Below are 19551 nucleotides of genomic sequence, written 5' to 3'. Positions count from 1 at the left end.
TGATCTTTGTCAATGCCCCACCCCCAATATTTTACACCCATTATATATAGGTGCACACAGACTTCAGTGGATAAAGATGTACTGTACAAAATATGAGACCAGATTTGTTATTTGGAATATTTGTTTATTTTCTTGGTTTGCTTTTCATTGGTATAATAAACACTGATCAAGACCAACTTGGGGGAGGAAAGGATTTGGTTCATCATATACCTTCTAGTCTGTCATGGAAGGAAGTCAAGGCAGGAGCCTGGAGGCAGCAGAGGCTGTGGAGAAGTACTGTTGGCCAGCATGCTTTCCAGGCGCACAGTTTAGCCACCCCTCTTCTATCTCCCAGGACCTGCCCATTTTGACACCACATGCAGTGGGTTGGGCTGCTGGGCCCTCCATATCATATGTTACTCAAGAAGATGGCCCACAGACTTGCCAATAGGCCATTGATGGAGACATTTTCTCACTTGTTCCTTTTTCCCAGATGACTTTAGCTTGTATCAAGTTGTCAAAAAAGTAAGCAGCACATGCACATATGTACATGCTCATTCATGTGGTCTCTTGATCTGAATTATTCCAATTGGTGTGTATTTATTAATTTTTAGTGCATATATAATATAGTACTATATACATATCCTCCATTGAGTTAATATGCTCTCATCAGCATGCATATTTATATTTGTTTATTCTGTGTCAACATATTTCTTTAAAAATTTACTTTTGAAAAAGGTAGCTGGCATGCAAACCACTTTTCATGGTAATACTTATTTTTGTTTATTTGTGCGTGTCTTAAGTTAGGTTTCTGTGGTTATGATAAGCACCAAGGTGGGTCAGTTTGCAGAAGGAAGGTCTGTTGGGGGCCTGACATTCCAGGGAGTAAAGATTCCATCACCATTATAGTGGGGAAGTGTGACAGCAAGTAAGCATGGTACCTGAAACAACAGACTGAGAGCTCACAGCTTAAACGGTGAACTTGCAGCACAGATGCAAACTGGGAAGGACCCAGTTTTGAGACAGTAAAGCTGGCCTCCAGTGACATTCTTCTTCCAGCAAGGACACACTTCCTAAACCTACCCAAACAGTGCCACCATCTTGGGACTAAGTATTCAAATGACACGATTATGGGGACCTCTCATTCAAACCATTATATTGTGTGTATGTGTGTATCTGTGTCTTTTTGTCTTTGTCTGTGTCTGTCTGGGGATGCACAAAAAGACCGTGAGAGGTTGTCAGGTTTCCTGACACTGGAGTTATAGGCGATTCTGAGCAACCCCATTTAGACAGTGCGAACCAAACTCTGGTTCTTTTCAAGAGCAGTAAATATTTTTCACTACTGGCGTGTCTGTCCAGTCACAGAATTTTTATTTTTAATTACTACGTAGAAATTGAGCGTGTTTTAGGGTGGATACTTCGACTTTTTTTCTTTGCTAAGGGTATGACTGACTTTTTTTTCTTGTTGCTAGGCTGTGGACATGATGAAGCAGTCTGCTGGTCCACACTGCCTGTTTATCCTTTGACATTTCAGTGCATGTGCATACTCTTAATAGACCAAGGCTCTGTAACCTCACACATGCATTGTTTTTTTACGTTGGGAACATTGAAGATCTTCTCTCTGGCTACTTCAGAATAATTAGTTATCATAAACTGTAGCTGTCCTGTATCAGATTATTCTAACCCAGCTGTGCTCTGTCCCATCAACCCATCTCTCTAGCCTCCTTGGCCTTTCCTAGGTCCTGGACACCATTATTTTCTTTAACTTCTCTGAAAGCAGCAGGAGAACACACAGTGTTTGTCCTTTGTGTCTGACTTAATTTTACTTAAATCAATGTACTCATCCATCTATTTTGGCTGCAAATGACAGAATTCCCTAATTTTGTATGGCTGAATAGTATTTCATTGTGTGTACATACCATATTTTCTTCATTTGTTTATTAATGGATGCATTTTAATTCATATATTGTCTAGTGAATAACCCTAAATTATTGAAATATTAAGTGAATAGTCTTTAAAATAAACAGTGTTTCTGTGTATTGTCAAGAATACCTGGATGTTTCTACAGATAAATATAAGAAAAACATTGTCACTTCCAAATTGTCTTGAAGCCGTAATCTGTAATAGTAATTCATGATCCCTAGGCTACTAGGTCTGAATTTATATAAGATGCTGGTGTTGTTGTACTTGCTCAATTCCACTGTCTTAATTTTTAATAAGAATGCTTTTAATTACTTTACGCTAATAACATAAAGCAACATGGAACAAAAAGAGAAGACTTTACGGGCATTGTTAACAAAATGAACATTAACTGCACAGCAGGTGGAGCTTTGCCGACTTACTGGATTGTGAGTGACTAGTCTTGTTTCTCTGCAGGATTCCTCTAGCAGTGAAGACTCAGACGACTCCTCCAGTGGGCTCAAGAGGAAAAAGCATAATGAGTATGTGACCTTAGTTAGCTGACTTTTAGTGCTAGGGAAATACTATGGTTTTGTATTTCTTGTTTTGTAGTCTTCCTTTCCAAAACTAGTTTTTATAATTTCATGGTGTTTAAGATTAATTTAAACCATTACCTTAACGTTTGTCTTTCTGTAACTGGCTGAGGTCTTTCTATGCCAGTTATTTTATATGTGTGACCTGTACCGCATGTACTTCTAGATTAAAGATTGACAACGATAGCAAAGTACTACTTTACTTACATACATACATACATACATACATATACACTACTTTCCAAGTTTTTATAATGGGAGAAAAGCATGTAAGATTGCAGGATATGAGGGACTTGGCTGTTGTGTTAATTATCCACACAGTTGATCTACACATGAAGTTCACTTCTATAGAACTCCTTTAAAGTTCAGTGTAACTGCCACAAAATCAGACCCAGAAAGCAGTTAGAACACTTTCTCATATTAGATCCATTTTCACTGGTTTGGTTTTTCATCATGATGTTTTGACCACTATTTATCTTACTTGTCTTGGGTATTCTGTATATTTACTTACTTTGTTCTATGTGTATTTGGATTTATTATTTTTTTCCACAGGCTTTGTATGTTTATAATTTTAAGACTCATGTTTTTTAGTTTTGGTATCTTTGGTTATCTTCTGTTTCTCTTTTCCCTGTTCCTAGGTGTATTTGGATAACCTAGTTTTACTCTGTAAATCTTACTATGTCATGTTTTATCTTTGTTGTGCTGCATTGTGTCTAATCCCTTCAGATGTTATAGCTTTGTATGCTTTTCATGTGTTAATGCTGGGTCAAATGTAAGGCTCCGACATGCCAGAAAAGCACTGCTAACTGAGTTACCCTGTGTTCTAGTTTTCAGTGAAAACTATATTTTATTTTCAAATATGGGGTCTTCTCAGCTATTTAATTTTTTTAAATTTATTATTTATGCAGCTTTTGATTTATCTTATCTTTTATTGAGCTGTTAAATTTTCAGTTAGCATGGACATAAGCAAAAAAAAATAATTTAGGCTGATGTGTAGACTTGATTTGGTATAAAAATTAAATTACATTGAAAATTTTATTTGGAAAAGTAAAATACATAATGCCACTTTCAGTGTCCATGTTCTAAAAAGACCCCATGATAAAATAATTGACTCCTACTTTGTTTCTTTGATAGTCTGATTTTGTGTGTGTTTGTTGGTCACTTCCTGTAGTCACATTTGAAGTGGCATTTATCAAGCAGTGGAGCAGAGCATCACCCGCGGTAGGGTGGAGTGCAGGTTGGCTATCATAACCTAAAATGCTTGTGGCCAGAAGTGTTTCAGGTTTTAGAATTTAGCACATTTAGCAATTTTTGCATAGATTATATGTCTTGAGTACCCAACCCCTAACTCCAAACTCCCAAAAGTCCAAATTGGAAACTTTTTAATTGGGAACTTTTAAAAGTTTCAAGATACTAGATTTTCATAATAGAGATACTCAAGTTAAATGTAAGACTTTAATATGTATCTGTATATAATTACAAAATATTAACATGTAGACCCAGTATTTTTCTGTGCATGTTGATTGAAAAGAAACTAAGTAGATTAGAGCAGGGAATAGAAAGGTTATTATTCATTGAATTTTGGTTGAATTGATATTTTGGAAGTGCCTTAGTTTATTTCACATTCTTCTATAATTAGGCTTTCTTTTCCCTAGAGAACATGAACGATTATGTAAAAATCAGTTTAGGGGCTGGAAAGAAGGCTCAGCGATTAAGAACACTGGTTGCTCTTCCAGAGAGCAGCAGTGGTTGGGTTTCCAATAACCACCCACATTATGGCTAACAAGTGTAATTCCAGCCCCAGGGAATCTGACACCCTTTTTGGCCTCTGTGGCCACCAGGAATACAGGTGGTGGACAGACAGACACACAGACAAAACACCCATACACATAGAGTGATCTGCCCTCCACCACCTCTCAGCCCGTACTAGTTTGTTATGTTTTTAAGACACTACACTGTAGGTTCCTTTCCTAGGGAAGGGTCTTCCAGAGGCAGGAAACTGTCACCCAGGTGTGCAGGTGCTCACTCGGCCTTCACTTACTTGCCTGGGTCCTTTCCAATGGACCGCTCAAAGTTCTGGTTCCCCCACAGTACATAAAACAAAACACAGCAGGTGGCAGTGCCCCCCACAGGATGCCCTTGGTGCGTGCAGCACAGCTGCCTGCGTCACCTTGACCACCATGCTGAGCCACACCGCTTCCGCACTCAAAGGTAAACTGTAGTGTCTAAAAAATTGCAACGAGAAGGGTGAAACTCCCTTTTGTTTTTTAGAACAGTATGCACACTATCCTATAACCATTTGTTCATGTAATTTCTCATTTGAGGGTTAAGTGATCAGTAAAACTCTGGGGTTATAAGAAATCTTTGCCAAACAGTTTTCATTGTTACTCAGCTGCCATTTAATGTTTTCCAGTGTGGCTCGAAGTAATAGTTCACTTTATATTCAATGAAATAGAATTTAATTACTTTTGATCATAATTGCATTTTATTAGTAATATAAATTACTTATGATTAATATCTAAATAAAAATATTTTATATGCAGTGAAGACTGGCAAATGTCTGGGTCAGGATCTCCGTCTCAGTCTGGTTCAGACTCAGAATCTGAAGAAGAGAGAGACAAAAGTAGCTGTGATGAGACAGAATCGGATTATGAGCCAAAAAACAAAGTCAAAAGCAGAAAACCTCAAAATAGGTGAGTTTTGTGGTTTGATGCTAAAAATTGCCATTTAGAGAAGGTTTTTTCTTTTTTTTACACTTTCTTAATTTTTTTATGCTAGTGTTTTTTTAAAACACTTTTTTTTTTCTTCCTTCCCTTCTCCAGATCTAAGTCAAAAAATGGGAAAAAAATTCTTGGGCAAAAAAAGAGACAGATTGACTCATCTGAAGATGAGGATGATGAAGATTATGATAATGATAAGCGAAGCTCTCGCCGCCAAGCCACAGTCAATGTGAGCTACAAGGAGGATGAAGAGATGAAGACAGACTCTGACGACCTTCTGGAAGTCTGTGGGGAGGATGTTCCTCAGCCTGAGGAGGAGGAGTTCGAAACCATAGAACGGTTTATGGATTGCAGAATCGGGAGGAAAGGAGGTATGGGTGCAGAGAGTGTTCACCAGCACAGATGGCGGCGTTTCTTACTCTCCAGTTTTGAAAGCAAAGAAAGGGAATTTTCTTCTATTTTGCTTATTTGCTGTCAAAATGTGTATTGCTTGGCCCATAGTCTCTGAACACAGTCCTGTGTTCTAGATGGATGGGAAGGCTTTTAACTTAATAGATTTGTCTTTTTTTTTTTTTTTTTTTTTTTTATTTTAAACCATTTGTTTATACACACACACACACACACACACACTTTCAACTTAAAGGGTTTTTGGTTTTTTTGACAATTTTTGCTTAAGTATTGAATGTATAGGTTTTTTATTGCTTAATGTAACTGGAAAGTAAAATAATTACAATAGCAGTTTTTAAGTTACTAGTTACTAATTACTAGTTACTAGTTACTAATTATTAATTGAGTCACTAGTTATAGTGGGTGTGCTGTTCAGTATCTCACTGTGTTTTGAAAAATTGTTTTTCCTTATTTAATTAAAAAACTTTCTTTAGTGTGCACATGTGTGTTTGTATGCATGTGCTATGGCACACATGCAGTCAGGCTTGTAAGGTTGTTAGGCTTCTGCCTGCTGAGCCATCTTGCTGCATCTGTTTCCCTTGTTTTTAAACTCAAGAGAGGGATTGAATTAGCTAATTTTTCAGTTCTAAAATTTTCTAAAATTCTAAACTTTTATATATGATAAAATTTTGTATGCTTTTTTGTACTTTTATTAGTTTTTAGTTTTTTGTACGTTAAGTTTACCTATTTAGTGAGTGGTTTTATACATATATTCTTGAAACTTTGAATTGGGAAGAAAATAACCCTGTAACAGAATTACATGGAAATTTTCTTTTGTCTCTAGCTACTGGTGCTACTACAACCATTTATGCTGTTGAAGCAGATGGTGACCCAAATGCAGGATTTGAAAAAAACAAAGAGCCAGGAGATGTACAGTATTTAATTAAATGGAAAGGATGGTCACATATCCACAACACTTGGGAGACAGAAGAAAGCCTCAAGCTGCAAAATGTTAGAGGGATGAAAAAATTGGATAATTATAAGAAAAAAGATCAGGAAACAAAAAGATGGTAAAAATTCCTTTACAATTTTTTATAGTTCAAGAATAGAGTTGAGGAAGCTTTTTGGTATTAAGAAATACATAACTAAGAGTAAGATGACAACCTAAAATATTTCTAGACTATATTATTTCATCTGTCAGGTCTGAATTTGTCTTTGGTAAGAATCAGACAGACTGTATCATACTCTGAAAAAATTATAAAATTAAAGATTAATGATGTTGATCAGGGTGGTAGAACTCTTGCTTATAATGTGCAAGTTTCAGTCTCTACCCTTGCCAAGGAAAAAGAAAAACTACTAATATATTTCTCTCTGTTTCAGTTTCTGCATTGTTCAGACTTAGTTTATACCGTTAAAGGATACAATGGGAGCTTGTCTTGACAGATAATTATCAGTAAGGTAAAGTTATTTAGAGAAAAATCTCAAGTCTGTTGTTGGTTTAAAATTTTTCAGGTTGAAAAATGCTTCTCCAGAAGATGTAGAATATTATAATTGCCAGCAAGAACTTACAGATGATCTACACAAACAGTATCAGATAGTGGAGCGCATAATTGGTTAGTAGTAAAGAAATATGATAATGGGTATGTTTTTGAGATGGGATTCTCATTATGTTGCCCATGATAAGTAGTCTCCAGTTTAGAATCCTCATAGCTGAGCTTCCTGAGTAACTGGGATTACAATTGTGTACTCTCAAGCCTGCCTTCAGACTTTTTAATCTGTGCTTGAAACCACATAAGCAAATGTAAGCAGTGTACCTTTTATGCACAAAACAGAGTAGCTTGCTTTTACTAAAATAAAATCTTGTAATGTAGATGACTAATTCTCACTTATGTAGTTTTTATTGTTTGTGCCTCTGATGTAATGAAATATAAATAAACTAAAACGAATACCTGATTCATCTCACAGCTCATTCCAATCAAAAATCAGCAGCTGGTCTTCCTGATTATTATTGCAAATGGCAGGGGCTTCCATACTCAGAGTGCAGCTGGGAGGATGGAGCTCTTATTTCCAAAAAGTTTCAGACATGCATCGATGAATATTTTAGCAGAAATCAGTCAAAAACTACTCCTTTTAAAGATTGCAAAGTGAGTACCAACATTTTTAATTCATGCAGACTTGTGTCTTATTCGTGTTACAGGCTTATATAGAGAGTTGGATCCTTAGATCATACAGGTCCATAGATTACTCAGCTGGGTATGCCTCTTCTCATGGCACTATGTTTAAAATATGATAAGTTGGTGGTGATGATGATTATGTATGGAGACTGAATAGAGAACATTTCTTTGCAATTTGAAAGTGTACGCTTGATTTAAAAGTCACAAATATGTTGCTGAAAGTAAAAGAATCAGGATGCAAGGCTCTCTAGGACTGTGTTCTCTATGACTTTAGAAATTTACATATTTTATATAATATTAGTCATAGTTTTGAAGTGTAGCTTCTACTTTATTACAAGGTTGAATTAAATTCATAGTGGTATTTTAAATATCATATGGATTGGAGCGATGGTTATAAATAAATTTGGTATTTTGAATATCATATGGTTGGAGCGATGGTTATAAATAAATTTGACATTTCCTTATGAAATACTTGACCTACATATATTGTTGAACTGAATTTCCTGAGAGACTTTTTGTTGTTGTTGCTCTCACACACAAAAACTGGTAAAACATTTTACTCTACATTCTTGCTAGAGTCATAGAAAACAGCCATATACAAATGAATCATCAGCTAAATATATATATATTTTTTCTGTTTGAGTGCTGTTATCAGCGAAAGATATGGAATATTATAATTGCTACACAGTATCAGATAGTGGGCGGGATATAATTAGTAATGTGTTTGTTATGGTTTTGAGCTGGGGTTCTGTTATCTTGCTTATGTTGGCCTTGAGCTCAGGATCCTCATGATTCCTGTTTTTAGAAATAGTCCTTTTGTCTTCTCTGTTGAGTGGGCAGATTATAGGTGTACACCATAGTGCTTGTCTTCGTACACATGTTGATTCATAACTCTGAAATTGATAATTTAAAATAAATGTTAATATTTATGGTAAAGATAGGCTAAAGCACATTCACTTTTTGCGTGATTTCTTATATTCAGTAATTCTGTATGTTAATATTCTGACCAAAGGTATTGAAACAAAGACCAAGATTTGTAGCTCTGAAGAAACAACCATCCTATATTGGAGGACATGAGGGTTTGGAATTGAGAGACTATCAACTGAATGGTTTAAACTGGCTTGCTCACTCTTGGTGCAAGTAAGTGTATTCGGAGTTACCTATCTACTTTGAAAGAATGAGACTTTACCCTTTCTTCAAAGGTTGCCATGGTCTTTCTTTAAAGGTTAAACCAGTTGTCAGTTTCTTCTAATAACCACCCAGAGGTGTCAGAGTCCACAGATGAGACTACAGTACACAGTGTCTGCTTGAGATACGCTCTGCAGCAGAGAAACTTTGTTTTCCTTCACGTTAACGCATTCATCCAAACATGTCAGATTTCACTTAAAGTCTTTTAAATGGAGCCAGTAACACAATGAAAATTATAATTGTCAGTGGAAAGTATTTTGAGAGTTTTCAGGATATTTTCACATATTTTAGATTCACAATCCCAACTTCAGGATGTTAATGGTTTCTTGATAGTGAAACTCCTCGGGACTCACATATATTCAGTCTCTTAACACTGGCTGCACAGTCACTTCACTAAAAATTGGTCCCAGAGGTAAGAGGTTTAGAATTTATCTCTGGTCAACCAATACATAGTCTTTACTGTGGATACGTTACTTTCTCTTTTAATTTCTCAGTCTATTCAAGGATGTGATTTTGTGGGATTTTTGTTTGTTTGTTTTTTTATTTTCTCTTCCGATAGGTTTCATATGGTCTCATATGGTCCAGCTGACCTCAGACCCACTGTGTAGCCAAGGATGATCTTGAACTCCTGATCGTCCTGTTTTATCTCAGGTGCTAGGACTATCTAGAATATAGGTGTCTTGGGTCATCATGCTTCTTTGACAAGGTACAGAAAGCTGCAGGTGATAAATGTGTGCCCCTTGCTGTTGCCACATTGTGTTTTCACGTGTGACCTTGACTGAAGACATGCTAATACCAGAAAAGCTAAAGGAGTGAGAACAGATTTTATAAATATGTAATCTAGGGATGATTTCTGTTAACAAAGTTTGTGTTTAACTTACTTGATGGTTACAATTCTTAAATGTTTTTGCTTAACTGGAAACATTGTATATGTTGTCATCTGCAGTTCCTGAGGTATTTCTCCATTTGGTAGTTTTTCTAGTAACCACTTAGTCCTCCACTCTTTCCCTGCCTCCTGTGGTCCCTTTTCTTGAGTCCACAACTCTAGGATGCAGTTTAGCTATACTTTTCCCTCTTTGTCCTTCTTAGATACTTTTTACTTATTAACATCTACAGCCTACTTACTGCTGTTAGATAAATTGAATCATTACCTTGGTAATTAACTAAGAATAATGATATTAAGCATTAAAGCAAAATCTGTCCTTAAAAGTTGCTTATTATTCATTTTACATTTTCTATAATGTTAGTGATTGTGCCTTTGGGCGAGGTTTTGTATCTATTGTATGTTGCTGATAGAAGTACTGCAGTGCCCGAATACCTCTTGGAGTTTCATCTTCTACAGCCTCACTTAGATGGAGCTCATGGTGCGGCAGCAGTCCTTCGTGAAGTTACGCCTTTATTACATGCGTGGGTTTTTGTTTTTCTAACTTTGTAGAGGAAATAGTTGCATACTTGCTGATGAAATGGGCCTTGGAAAAACAATACAGACGATCTCATTTTTGAACTATTTGTTTCATGAACATCAACTATATGGACCTTTTCTACTAGTTGTCCCACTCTCCACTCTTACTTCCTGGCAAAGGGAGATTCAGACCTGGGCATCTCAGATGAATGCTGTGGTTTACTTAGGAGACATTAACAGCAGAAACATGGTGAGTTGTTCTTCCATAAATTTAGAAGGCTAGACAAATGTATGTGTTTTATCTTTTTTTGTCTCCATACTCTTTAATTCTAGCATGTAACTTGCCACAAATGAGTGCCTAACACGTGTTTAACTGGTTATGAGAAAAACCACGCTGTGGGCTGGTGAGAGGGCTCAGTGGGTAAAGAGATTGTTACCTCTTCTGACAGCCTGTGTTTGATTCCTGCCATCCACATGGTAAAAGGAGAAAACTGACTTCTTAAGTTACTCTTTGACCTCTACACGTATACGGGCATACACAGTAAACAAATAAATAAATAAAATACTTGGTTCTCTATATAATTGGGTGTGTGTGTGTGTGTGTGTGTTTTATTTGTGTATAAACATGCATACACCCCCCCCATTCCTTTTTTTGAGGCTCAGGTGGTCTTTGAATTCAAAATCCTGTTGTCTCAGCTTCTCATGCGCTAGCATTACAGACATGTGTCACACACATGCACACACAAATTATGAATATATATAAATTGCATGTTTTTGTGGACAATTTTAAATAATCATGAAGAAGTGCTTGTGCAGTGAGCATTTATTCTGTTTAAGTTTTACCATTTTATCTGGTTGCTAATCTTGTTTCGTTGCACTTCTTTATATTACTGTCCTTGCAATTGTGCAAGACAAAACTTAGATGCCACTTTTCCCCTGTAAACGTTAATAAGTGAATTGTTTACCAAATACGAGAACTTTTCTTTAGTGAAAGGAATGTAATAAAATTGTTTGCTGCGTGTTTATTTAGCATACCATGTTGAATTTTATAAAGAGTTACTAACTTTTATTACATCTTTTTGTGTGTGTGTGTATTTTAAGAGGCTTTTAATTCATTTTAGATATCAATTAGAAATATAATTTGCTTAGTGCTTGTCTTAAAATTGTCCTTAAAATTCCATTATAGATAAGAACTCATGAATGGATGCACCCCCAGACCAAACGGTTAAAATTTAATATACTTTTAACAACTTATGAAATTTTATTGAAGGATAAGGTATGTATTATTTCTGTGTTTTCTGTTGACTCTCAGTTTTCCTGTATTGTATGTTGTGATCAGAATGAAAGGATATTTAAGTCATTGAGCAGATCTGCAAAGTGGAACCTTGGGGTTTTTAAATTGTTTTGTTTTCTACTTTGTAGTTTTTTAAATGGCCCTTGAGCTGAGAATGAATTTTGTATTTTAAAGGAGTTGTATTTGAAATGATGTGATGGAGCACATTGGCCTACAAAGTCTAAAATATTTTCATTTCTATTTTTAGAAAAAGTTTACCAATTCTTATTTAAATGGAAGTGAATAGTGTGTTATGTCTAACATCTAAAAAATAGTGGAAGAGGCCTGTCTTGGTTTCATTTCTGTTATTGTATACCTTGATAAAACAATGACCAAAAGCAACTTAGGGGAGAAGGGGGTTTATTTGACTTCCATCTTCATGGTCATCATGAAGGAAGTCAGTGTAGGAGCGTAAGCAGAGATCCTTGGTAGAAAGCATGGTGGGAGGCCACTTGCTGGCTTGCTCTCAGTTAGCATTCAGACAGAGGGCAGGATCACCTACTTGAGGATGGTACCACCAGTGGTGGCTTGAGCCCTCCTGTAGTAATTAGCAGTTAAGACATGCAGTAGGCCTGTCTGATGTAAACATTTTCTCAGCTGAAGCTTACCTTCTCACATGACTAGACTAGATCCTGGACTGTTAAGGGCCACAGTGCCAGACAGTGTTAGTGCTACATCAAATGTGTATAACTGTTGTCTCATCTGATTCTTGCATGTGCTTTGTTTACTGTTTCTACTTTATTGAAAAGTTAGTTCTCTAAGAGCATCATGAACTTGTCTAATGTTCTTAATAGCAGAATCAGGCATGTCTCTATTTCAAGTCTCAAAGAGACTTCTGTTTTTAGAAGTCATGTGATTAATTAGACTTGGGGCATGACACTGTTTCAAGTTGACATTCGTAGGGACCTTTGTTGGACTTGGGCTAAAAATCTTGTGTAAAATTTTGAAGAGGTGGTACCAGCTTCCTTCCTGTTTTTGCTCATTGTTTAAGCCGATATAGAATGGTATTCTCCATTTTCTAATGGTTAAATTAGTTATTGAAGAAATTTTATTTTGTGTGGTAAGTTACTTGATTTGAGGATTCCAGTTCAGTCTTGAAATATTTGTTTGTTTATTTTGGACAGTTTTCTCTGTGTTGCCCTGGCTGAGATCTGCCTGCCTCTGTCTCCCAAGTGCTGAGATTAAAGTGATAGTTTCTAATTTTAATTTACCTCATTTTAGTAATCTTGAGTTCAAATCTAATGAGAAAGTTAAATTTTAATTCTTATTTCTCTAAATATATTAACTCTTCTTTTGTTTACTTTAAGGCATTCCTTGGTGGTCTAAATTGGGCATTTATAGGTGTTGATGAAGCACACCGATTAAAAAATGACGATTCCCTTCTTTATAAAACTTTAATTGATTTTAAATCTAATCATCGTCTCCTTATCACTGGAACTCCTCTACAAAACTCCCTGAAAGAGCTCTGGTCGTTGCTACATTTCATTATGCCAGAAAAGTAAGACATCCTGGGATATATAGTTCTGATTGTAGTTTTATATGCTTAGATTTAGTTGTGGAAAAATTTAGGAAATCAGGTTCATTATTAAATGACATTGGGTCACAGATCATTAACAATGAAAAAAATGGGGTAGAGTAATATTTTGGATTTGTAAGTTTAAAAAGTTAAATACTTAAAACTTCAGTTTATACATTTAAAAAAATCTCATGTGTATGACTGATTTACCTACATGTGCCATGAACAGGCAGTGCCCAAGGAAGTCAGAAGAGGGCATTTATTTTCTTGGAAGTAGAAATAATAGAACTGGAGTGAACTGCAACATGCCCTCCAAGAATAGAACCCAGTGAATTCCTGTGCCCTGTGTAAAATATACCTCATGTGCAAAATGTGTGCAAAAAAAAAAAAAAAACCCTTGCCTGGAAAGCTAGAATTATTAACACTTTTTTATATTTAATAGTAGCAGTTACAATATCCTTAGAGTTCTGGTAATCAGATTTTGTAAATGAAAACTAGACTTATAAAGTTAAATAATTGGTCACAGGTCACATACACATTCCTTTTTCAGTGTCTTGAACTTTACATGGCATTTTTGAGAAATATTTTGGTGAAAATTGTGTTCTTGAATTTAATTCAAGAATAATCATTACAGCATACTCATGTCATCTTTTTGGTGCAGTTCTGCAAGATGAGCCTTGCATATCACACATGCTTGAGAAGCAGTCTGCCATAAGCTAGATCTCTTGACTTTTTTTTTTTTTTTTACTTTTTGTTTTGAGGTAGGGTCTCCCTAAATTGCCCAGGCTGGCCTTAAATGCTCTCTGTAGCTCAGGTTGGATTACATATACTCACTCATATGCGTATAGGTACATATATATATCCACATGTTTATATTTGTGTGTGTGTGTGCGTGTGCTTTCGCTTGCCTACGTCTAGGAGAAATTTCTAGGAGTAGGAGACTTAGATTAATTTTAGCTCTTATATACAATTTTTCTTATTTTCAATAATTGTTCTTAAATTTTTTTTAAGGTTTTCTTCATGGGAAGATTTTGAGGAAGAACATGGCAAAGGCAGAGAATATGGTTATGCAAGCCTTCACAAGGAGCTGGAGCCATTTCTGTTACGCAGAGTTAAGAAAGATGTAGAAAAATCTCTTCCTGCCAAGGTTGAACAGATTTTAAGAATGGAAATGAGTGCTTTACAGAAACAATATTACAAGTAAGCTGAGCACAGGGCACTTAACTGAGAGTTAGCTGTTCTTGTCTTTATGGTGCCTACTTCCTCACGCACAGGGTCTCAGAGTTGTGGCCACTTAACCCAATTTTAGAGTAAGTTTATTTTGTGGCTGATTAGGAGGGTGCTGGGTTCAAGATTGAATTATTGCCTTAAAAGATTTATTTTTCACGTGTATGAGTCTTGGCTTGCATATATGTATGTGTACTGTGTACATACCTGGTGCCTGTGGAGGCCAGAATACAGAATAGGATCTACTGCACCCAAAGTTGCAGATGCTTGAACTTCTGTGGGTGCTGGGCATGGAAGTGAGGTCCTCTGCAGAGGCAGCAAGTGCCCTTACGCACTGAGCTCCAGTCCCCAAGCCATGTGTGTGACACATTATTCTGTCCGTTAGGTTTCGTACCTTTACCTTTCAACTTGCCTGGTGTATCTCGTGCTTGTGGTAACTGACAGGGCTAAAGAAACTGTAGGCAAAATTTTAGGCTTTTTTTGGGGGGTGGAGCATGAACTAGTTATATTTTGTGTAAGTTTTTTGTCAAATTTATATAGTGAATTTTCAAAGAATAAAAACAAAAATGTGTCCTAACATCTTTTCAGATATTTACTTGTACATTGTGACTATATTTTGAATCTTCAACGGTTAAATTTTATGGTGAAAATCTATAAGTTCATGTGGATTTATTGAAGGTGTCATGGTGCATGCTGGGATCTCAGCACTAGGAGGTTGTCAGGGGTTGAGATTGCAAATCCACCCACGGTACTTAATGAGTTCCAGGCAAGTCTAGACTGTAGGTATGACCCTGCCTCAAAAAACAAACAAAAGCAAAAACCGAAAAACCCAAACCTCCCAAATACCTATGGCTGAAATTTGAGTTTATTAACACTCTGGTTTCTTCTGATTTTTCTTGTGCTTTTCACATGTCAGAGGTAGTTTTTTCATGTATCTCTAATAATTTTTAAAAACACTATTACCGCACTTAAAGTTAAACATTTTATGATGTCAGTGTTCACTCAAGCTTTTGTGTGCTGCCTCACACTTTAAATTTTACTTATATCAGAAATGAATATGATTTTTCTGTGGTAATTAAGTGCCCATTTATAGTTTCTATTCTGCCTCTCCCCCGGAAGTCCTTTGATAAGGAAACAGTTATCTGAGTTAAGTTTTTGCAGTGTGGATTTTCCATAGTATATTCTTGTGGAATCTTTAAAAATACTCCTTCTATTTCCTGTAGATTTGGGTTGTTTATGGAGAGAATGTTTTATACTGGAAAAGGGTAATACTCAAGTATTTTTTATTGTATGTGGAAAATTGGAAAAATTTGAAAATGAAAAAAATTTAGAACAGTTGAAAGGAGAAAGAAGATATAATCCCTCTAATTCCCTCAGTGCTGATTGTATATTATAAACTTATGAGTCTTTTGGGTACTTTCTTATGGTAATAAAATATTGTTTTAAATTTTGTATGTGTTTCCGACTGGGTGGTGGAGACAATCCTGACAGATGCCCAAATTAGCCTTGAGCCTCATCGAAAGATTGCCATAAATCTGTGTAAAAGGCTTTAGATTATCTCCTCCAGAAACACACAGGAGAAATTCTGAATACAGTAAATTAAGCTTTGAGCCTTTAATACTGCCTTTAGAACCAATATATGGACTCCTGTTTGTTTTTTAGTTGAGATAATAAAAGGATACCTAGATTTTTGGGGGTTTTATAATCTCTTCGTAAGGTAATTTTATAAGAAAGGAAGGTAATTAAGGTAGGATTTGGAGAGAAGAATTGCATGTGGATTGAAGTGTATTTTTCTAGTTATACGTGTATTACATAATTGGAATTTAGAGAGGTCCATGACTAAAACAAAGTATTCTTGTGAGACTCCATGGAAGAGATGTGGTTCTCCTAACTTGTCTGATTGAATGAAATTTTTGAGAAGATTGATTAATGTATTAATTATACTACATAAATTAATTATTAATGTATGATTTTACTACATAAAGCTCTTGTGTGTAGTTGATGGGCCAGGCAAGTTATGTGTATTTTTTTTTTTTATGTCTTACACATGAGGTTCAGTACATCCTGTATCTAATCATGAGCTTCAGAAAGATATGGTGAAATTTTGATTTGGTACTAGTATTTTTTTTAAAGCTTTCAGAATTTATCTTGTTGGTTGCTGAATATTGTTTGTGTGACTTTTGATTTTGAAGGTGGATTTTAACTAGGAATTACAAAGCCCTCAGCAAAGGTTCCAAGGGCAGTACCTCAGGCTTTTTGAACATTATGATGGAGCTAAAGAAATGTTGTAACCATTGCTACCTCATTAAACCACCAGATAATAATGAATTCTATAATAAACAGGAGGCCTTACAAGTAAGAATTTTTATCTGTTACTTTTGGTAAAGCAGAATTCTAAGAATACGTATTTCAGTTTTTGGCTTAAAATGGCACAGTCATCATACGTACTCTCTGGCTAATGTTTCATTTAAATAATGGTCTTGGTTATCTTTCATTTTTCTGATAGCTTTTAAAATTATAATTTGTAAACATAGTCTTCCAAGTCAATGGGTTGTAATGATTTATCAGACAAGAATCCATTAGTGTGGTCTAGACTGTGGTGTGGCTGCCTGTGCAGATGGTCGTGTAAAGGAGGGCTTGCCTCCACAGATCCTACCTTCTGTTAATGTTGGAAGGCTGCTTAGAAGCATGATGAGATGTTTGTAATTTGACCATGGTAGTTCATTGAGGGGTGAGGATCCTTGAACTAAAAAATAATATTTTTGCTTGCTCTTAAAAGTATTGTTTGTTTAATTGCTTTTTTTTTTTTTTTTTAATGAATGTTTGTTTTGGCTAAGACTTGGAGAAATAGTCTGAGAGCTAGCAAGTGGACTAATACAGCATCATTTTCCTGCTGGGGCTGCATGGCCAGGGTGGTTTTCATTTATGTAATGAGTAAAATGGGAAAGGTCCTAGAAATTGTTCTAGGTCCTAGAAAAATAAGTTTTTCTCTGAGCATTATACAGAGCTTCAAATCTTAATTGGAAATAATTGGAGCAACTGCAGTATTAACTAGAGCACTGTACTACTTGCTTTATCACGTTGTAATAGTTTTAATTTATTGTTTTTTTTTTTTAGCACTTAATCCGTAGTAGCGGAAAATTAATTCTTCTAGACAAGCTGTTAATTCGCCTAAGAGAAAGAGGCAATCGAGTACTCATTTTTTCTCAGATGGTGCGGATGCTAGATATACTTGCAGAATATTTGAAGTATCGTCAGTTCCCCTTTCAAGTAAGCATTTCATTGTCATTAAGTTTCATCATATTCTTGGGCTTACTTATTTTATAGAAATTACTTTTGAGGTTATTTTGCATACAAGGTTAAATTGTATTTCTCTTAAACATCCCTACTTAGAGAATTATGTTTGTCATTGTTTTCCAAGAGTTTCATTTTGTTCTCTGAATTTTATTTTAGTTCTGTTTTCTATGATATATACTGTTAAAAAGCAGGACCAAGGCAGTGTTTCTAGGTTAAGATAGGTTTGAAGGGGAAGCTTTGTGAACTCTGAAGTCTGGGGAAGGAGAAGCCGTCCTTGGGCACACTGCCAGGATATGTTGCAGGTTCTAATGATCTGTGTGCGTGTGGTTAGAGAAGGGATTAGATCAAAGTAGGCTTACATCCTACTTAAAATTCATATTGAAATCATTCAGTAGAATTAAAGCGTACACCTTGAATGTTTTAATATTAGAGCCAGGTCCTATTTTCAGCACTTTATTTATACCTAATAATAATTTATTTGTTTTCCATTAAGTATGTGTATGTGTGTGTCTGAGAGAGAGAGAAAAAGAGAGAGTGCCTGAGCGTGCACATATGCAGTCCTAGAGGTGAGCGCACAGTTTTGAATTTGCACATTCCTGTGGGCTCCAGGGGTTGAGCTCAGGTCACCAGGCATGCTTTATAAACCAAGTCATCTCACTGGCCCCGTCGGAATAGTATCAGGAACACGGCAGATGTGCAACACAGGCAGAATTATAGTAAGAACGAGGATACAGAGTCTCTGCTCTGTTGAAGCTCACATTGTCATATGTAGTTTCAAAGTGGAAGTAAACTGTTATGTACTGTGAAAGATAGTTACTTGGTAAGATTAGCACAATAAAAAAATAGTAATTTAAGGAAAAATGGAACAGTATCATCATTGGTAATTAAAAACCATTTTTGTACATCATTGACTGGAAACATATCGAGAAGTGCATTTGAAAGCTCCAGTCCTCTGCTCAGATTTTCTCATTCCTAAATGACCTCCCAGAGGGAGATATTTTTCTATTTATTTAAGTCATGCTAGAATAAATGACACATAGGCTTTACTCATTGTACTTTGTATTTTAACGGAAATGAGACATGACTCCTTTTTCAGGCTTAGACTTCTTCATTTTGGAGAAAGCTTCTCAGACCATTGAGAATCAGTTCCTTGAAATGTTTTCCTTGGGGCTGGAGAGAGAAAATGGAAGCAAGTAAGGGCACCTTCTGTCCCTCCAGGGCACCTGAGTTAAGTTTTAGTACTCATTTTGGGTGGCTTGCAAGCTGTCTCTCCAGCTTCACCGGATTATGCTCCCTCTTCTGGCCTCCGAGGGGGTTTGCTTGCATATATGCATATACACATAACAAACAAAAAATAAAATTTTTTAAAAGTTTTTAGAGTTAAAACTACATTTATAATGTAGAAGCGTTAGTAAAATTCTCAATTCTTTTGTTCTAAAATTCAGGCTGTCCTTGAACTCATCGTGTTGTCATGAATTACATGGCTTCTGTCTCCTTTAAGCACTAGGCATGTGCAGCCATGCTTGATTTATGTGGTGCTGTGGAAGGAGCCAAGGGACTAGTGCATGCTAGCTAAGTATTCTCCAAACTAGCTGCATCACCACCCTTTTTACTTTTTTAGATAAGTCTTGCTCATACTGGTCTTGAAGAAGATCCTCCAAAGATGCTCCAGCAGCCCCAGGTATCTTTAAAGCTTAGTGTGGGGCCTGGAGAGTGCTCGGCAGTTAAGAGCACTTGCTGCTCTGTAAGAGGACCTGATTTTGTTTGCTGGCACACGTCAGGTGTTTTTTTACCATTTGTAGTTCCCGCTGATCTAACATCCTCTGCGGGACTTCA

General features: G+C 36.1%; 1 protein-coding gene across 3 annotated transcripts in view; it reads left to right on the top strand.

The window, feature by feature from the left end:
• The window catches only part of Chd1 (chromodomain helicase DNA binding protein 1), a 71616-nt gene that overhangs the window by 20371 nt on the left and 31694 nt on the right, over window positions 1-19551 (top strand). For all 3 annotated transcript variants that reach the window (XM_060373433.1, XM_060373430.1, XM_060373431.1), the window contains exons 5-17: window positions 2356-2420; window positions 5015-5164; window positions 5294-5562; window positions 6423-6648; window positions 7091-7191; window positions 7544-7722; window positions 8765-8892; window positions 10376-10592; window positions 11529-11618; window positions 12983-13173; window positions 14203-14391; window positions 16611-16773; window positions 17536-17688. In XM_060373433.1, coding sequence (XP_060229416.1) covers window positions 2356-2420; window positions 5015-5164; window positions 5294-5562; window positions 6423-6648; window positions 7091-7191; window positions 7544-7722; window positions 8765-8892; window positions 10376-10592; window positions 11529-11618; window positions 12983-13173; window positions 14203-14391; window positions 16611-16773; window positions 17536-17688 — 2121 coding nt within the window. The remainder of the gene's footprint in view (window positions 1-2355; window positions 2421-5014; window positions 5165-5293; window positions 5563-6422; window positions 6649-7090; window positions 7192-7543; window positions 7723-8764; window positions 8893-10375; window positions 10593-11528; window positions 11619-12982; window positions 13174-14202; window positions 14392-16610; window positions 16774-17535; window positions 17689-19551) is intronic.

This window comes from Meriones unguiculatus, chromosome 20 (assembly GCF_030254825.1).
Source record: "Meriones unguiculatus strain TT.TT164.6M chromosome 20, Bangor_MerUng_6.1, whole genome shotgun sequence".
Lineage (NCBI taxonomy): Eukaryota > Metazoa > Chordata > Mammalia > Rodentia > Muridae > Meriones > Meriones unguiculatus.
This window is presented reverse-complemented; position numbering and strand designations above follow the sequence as displayed.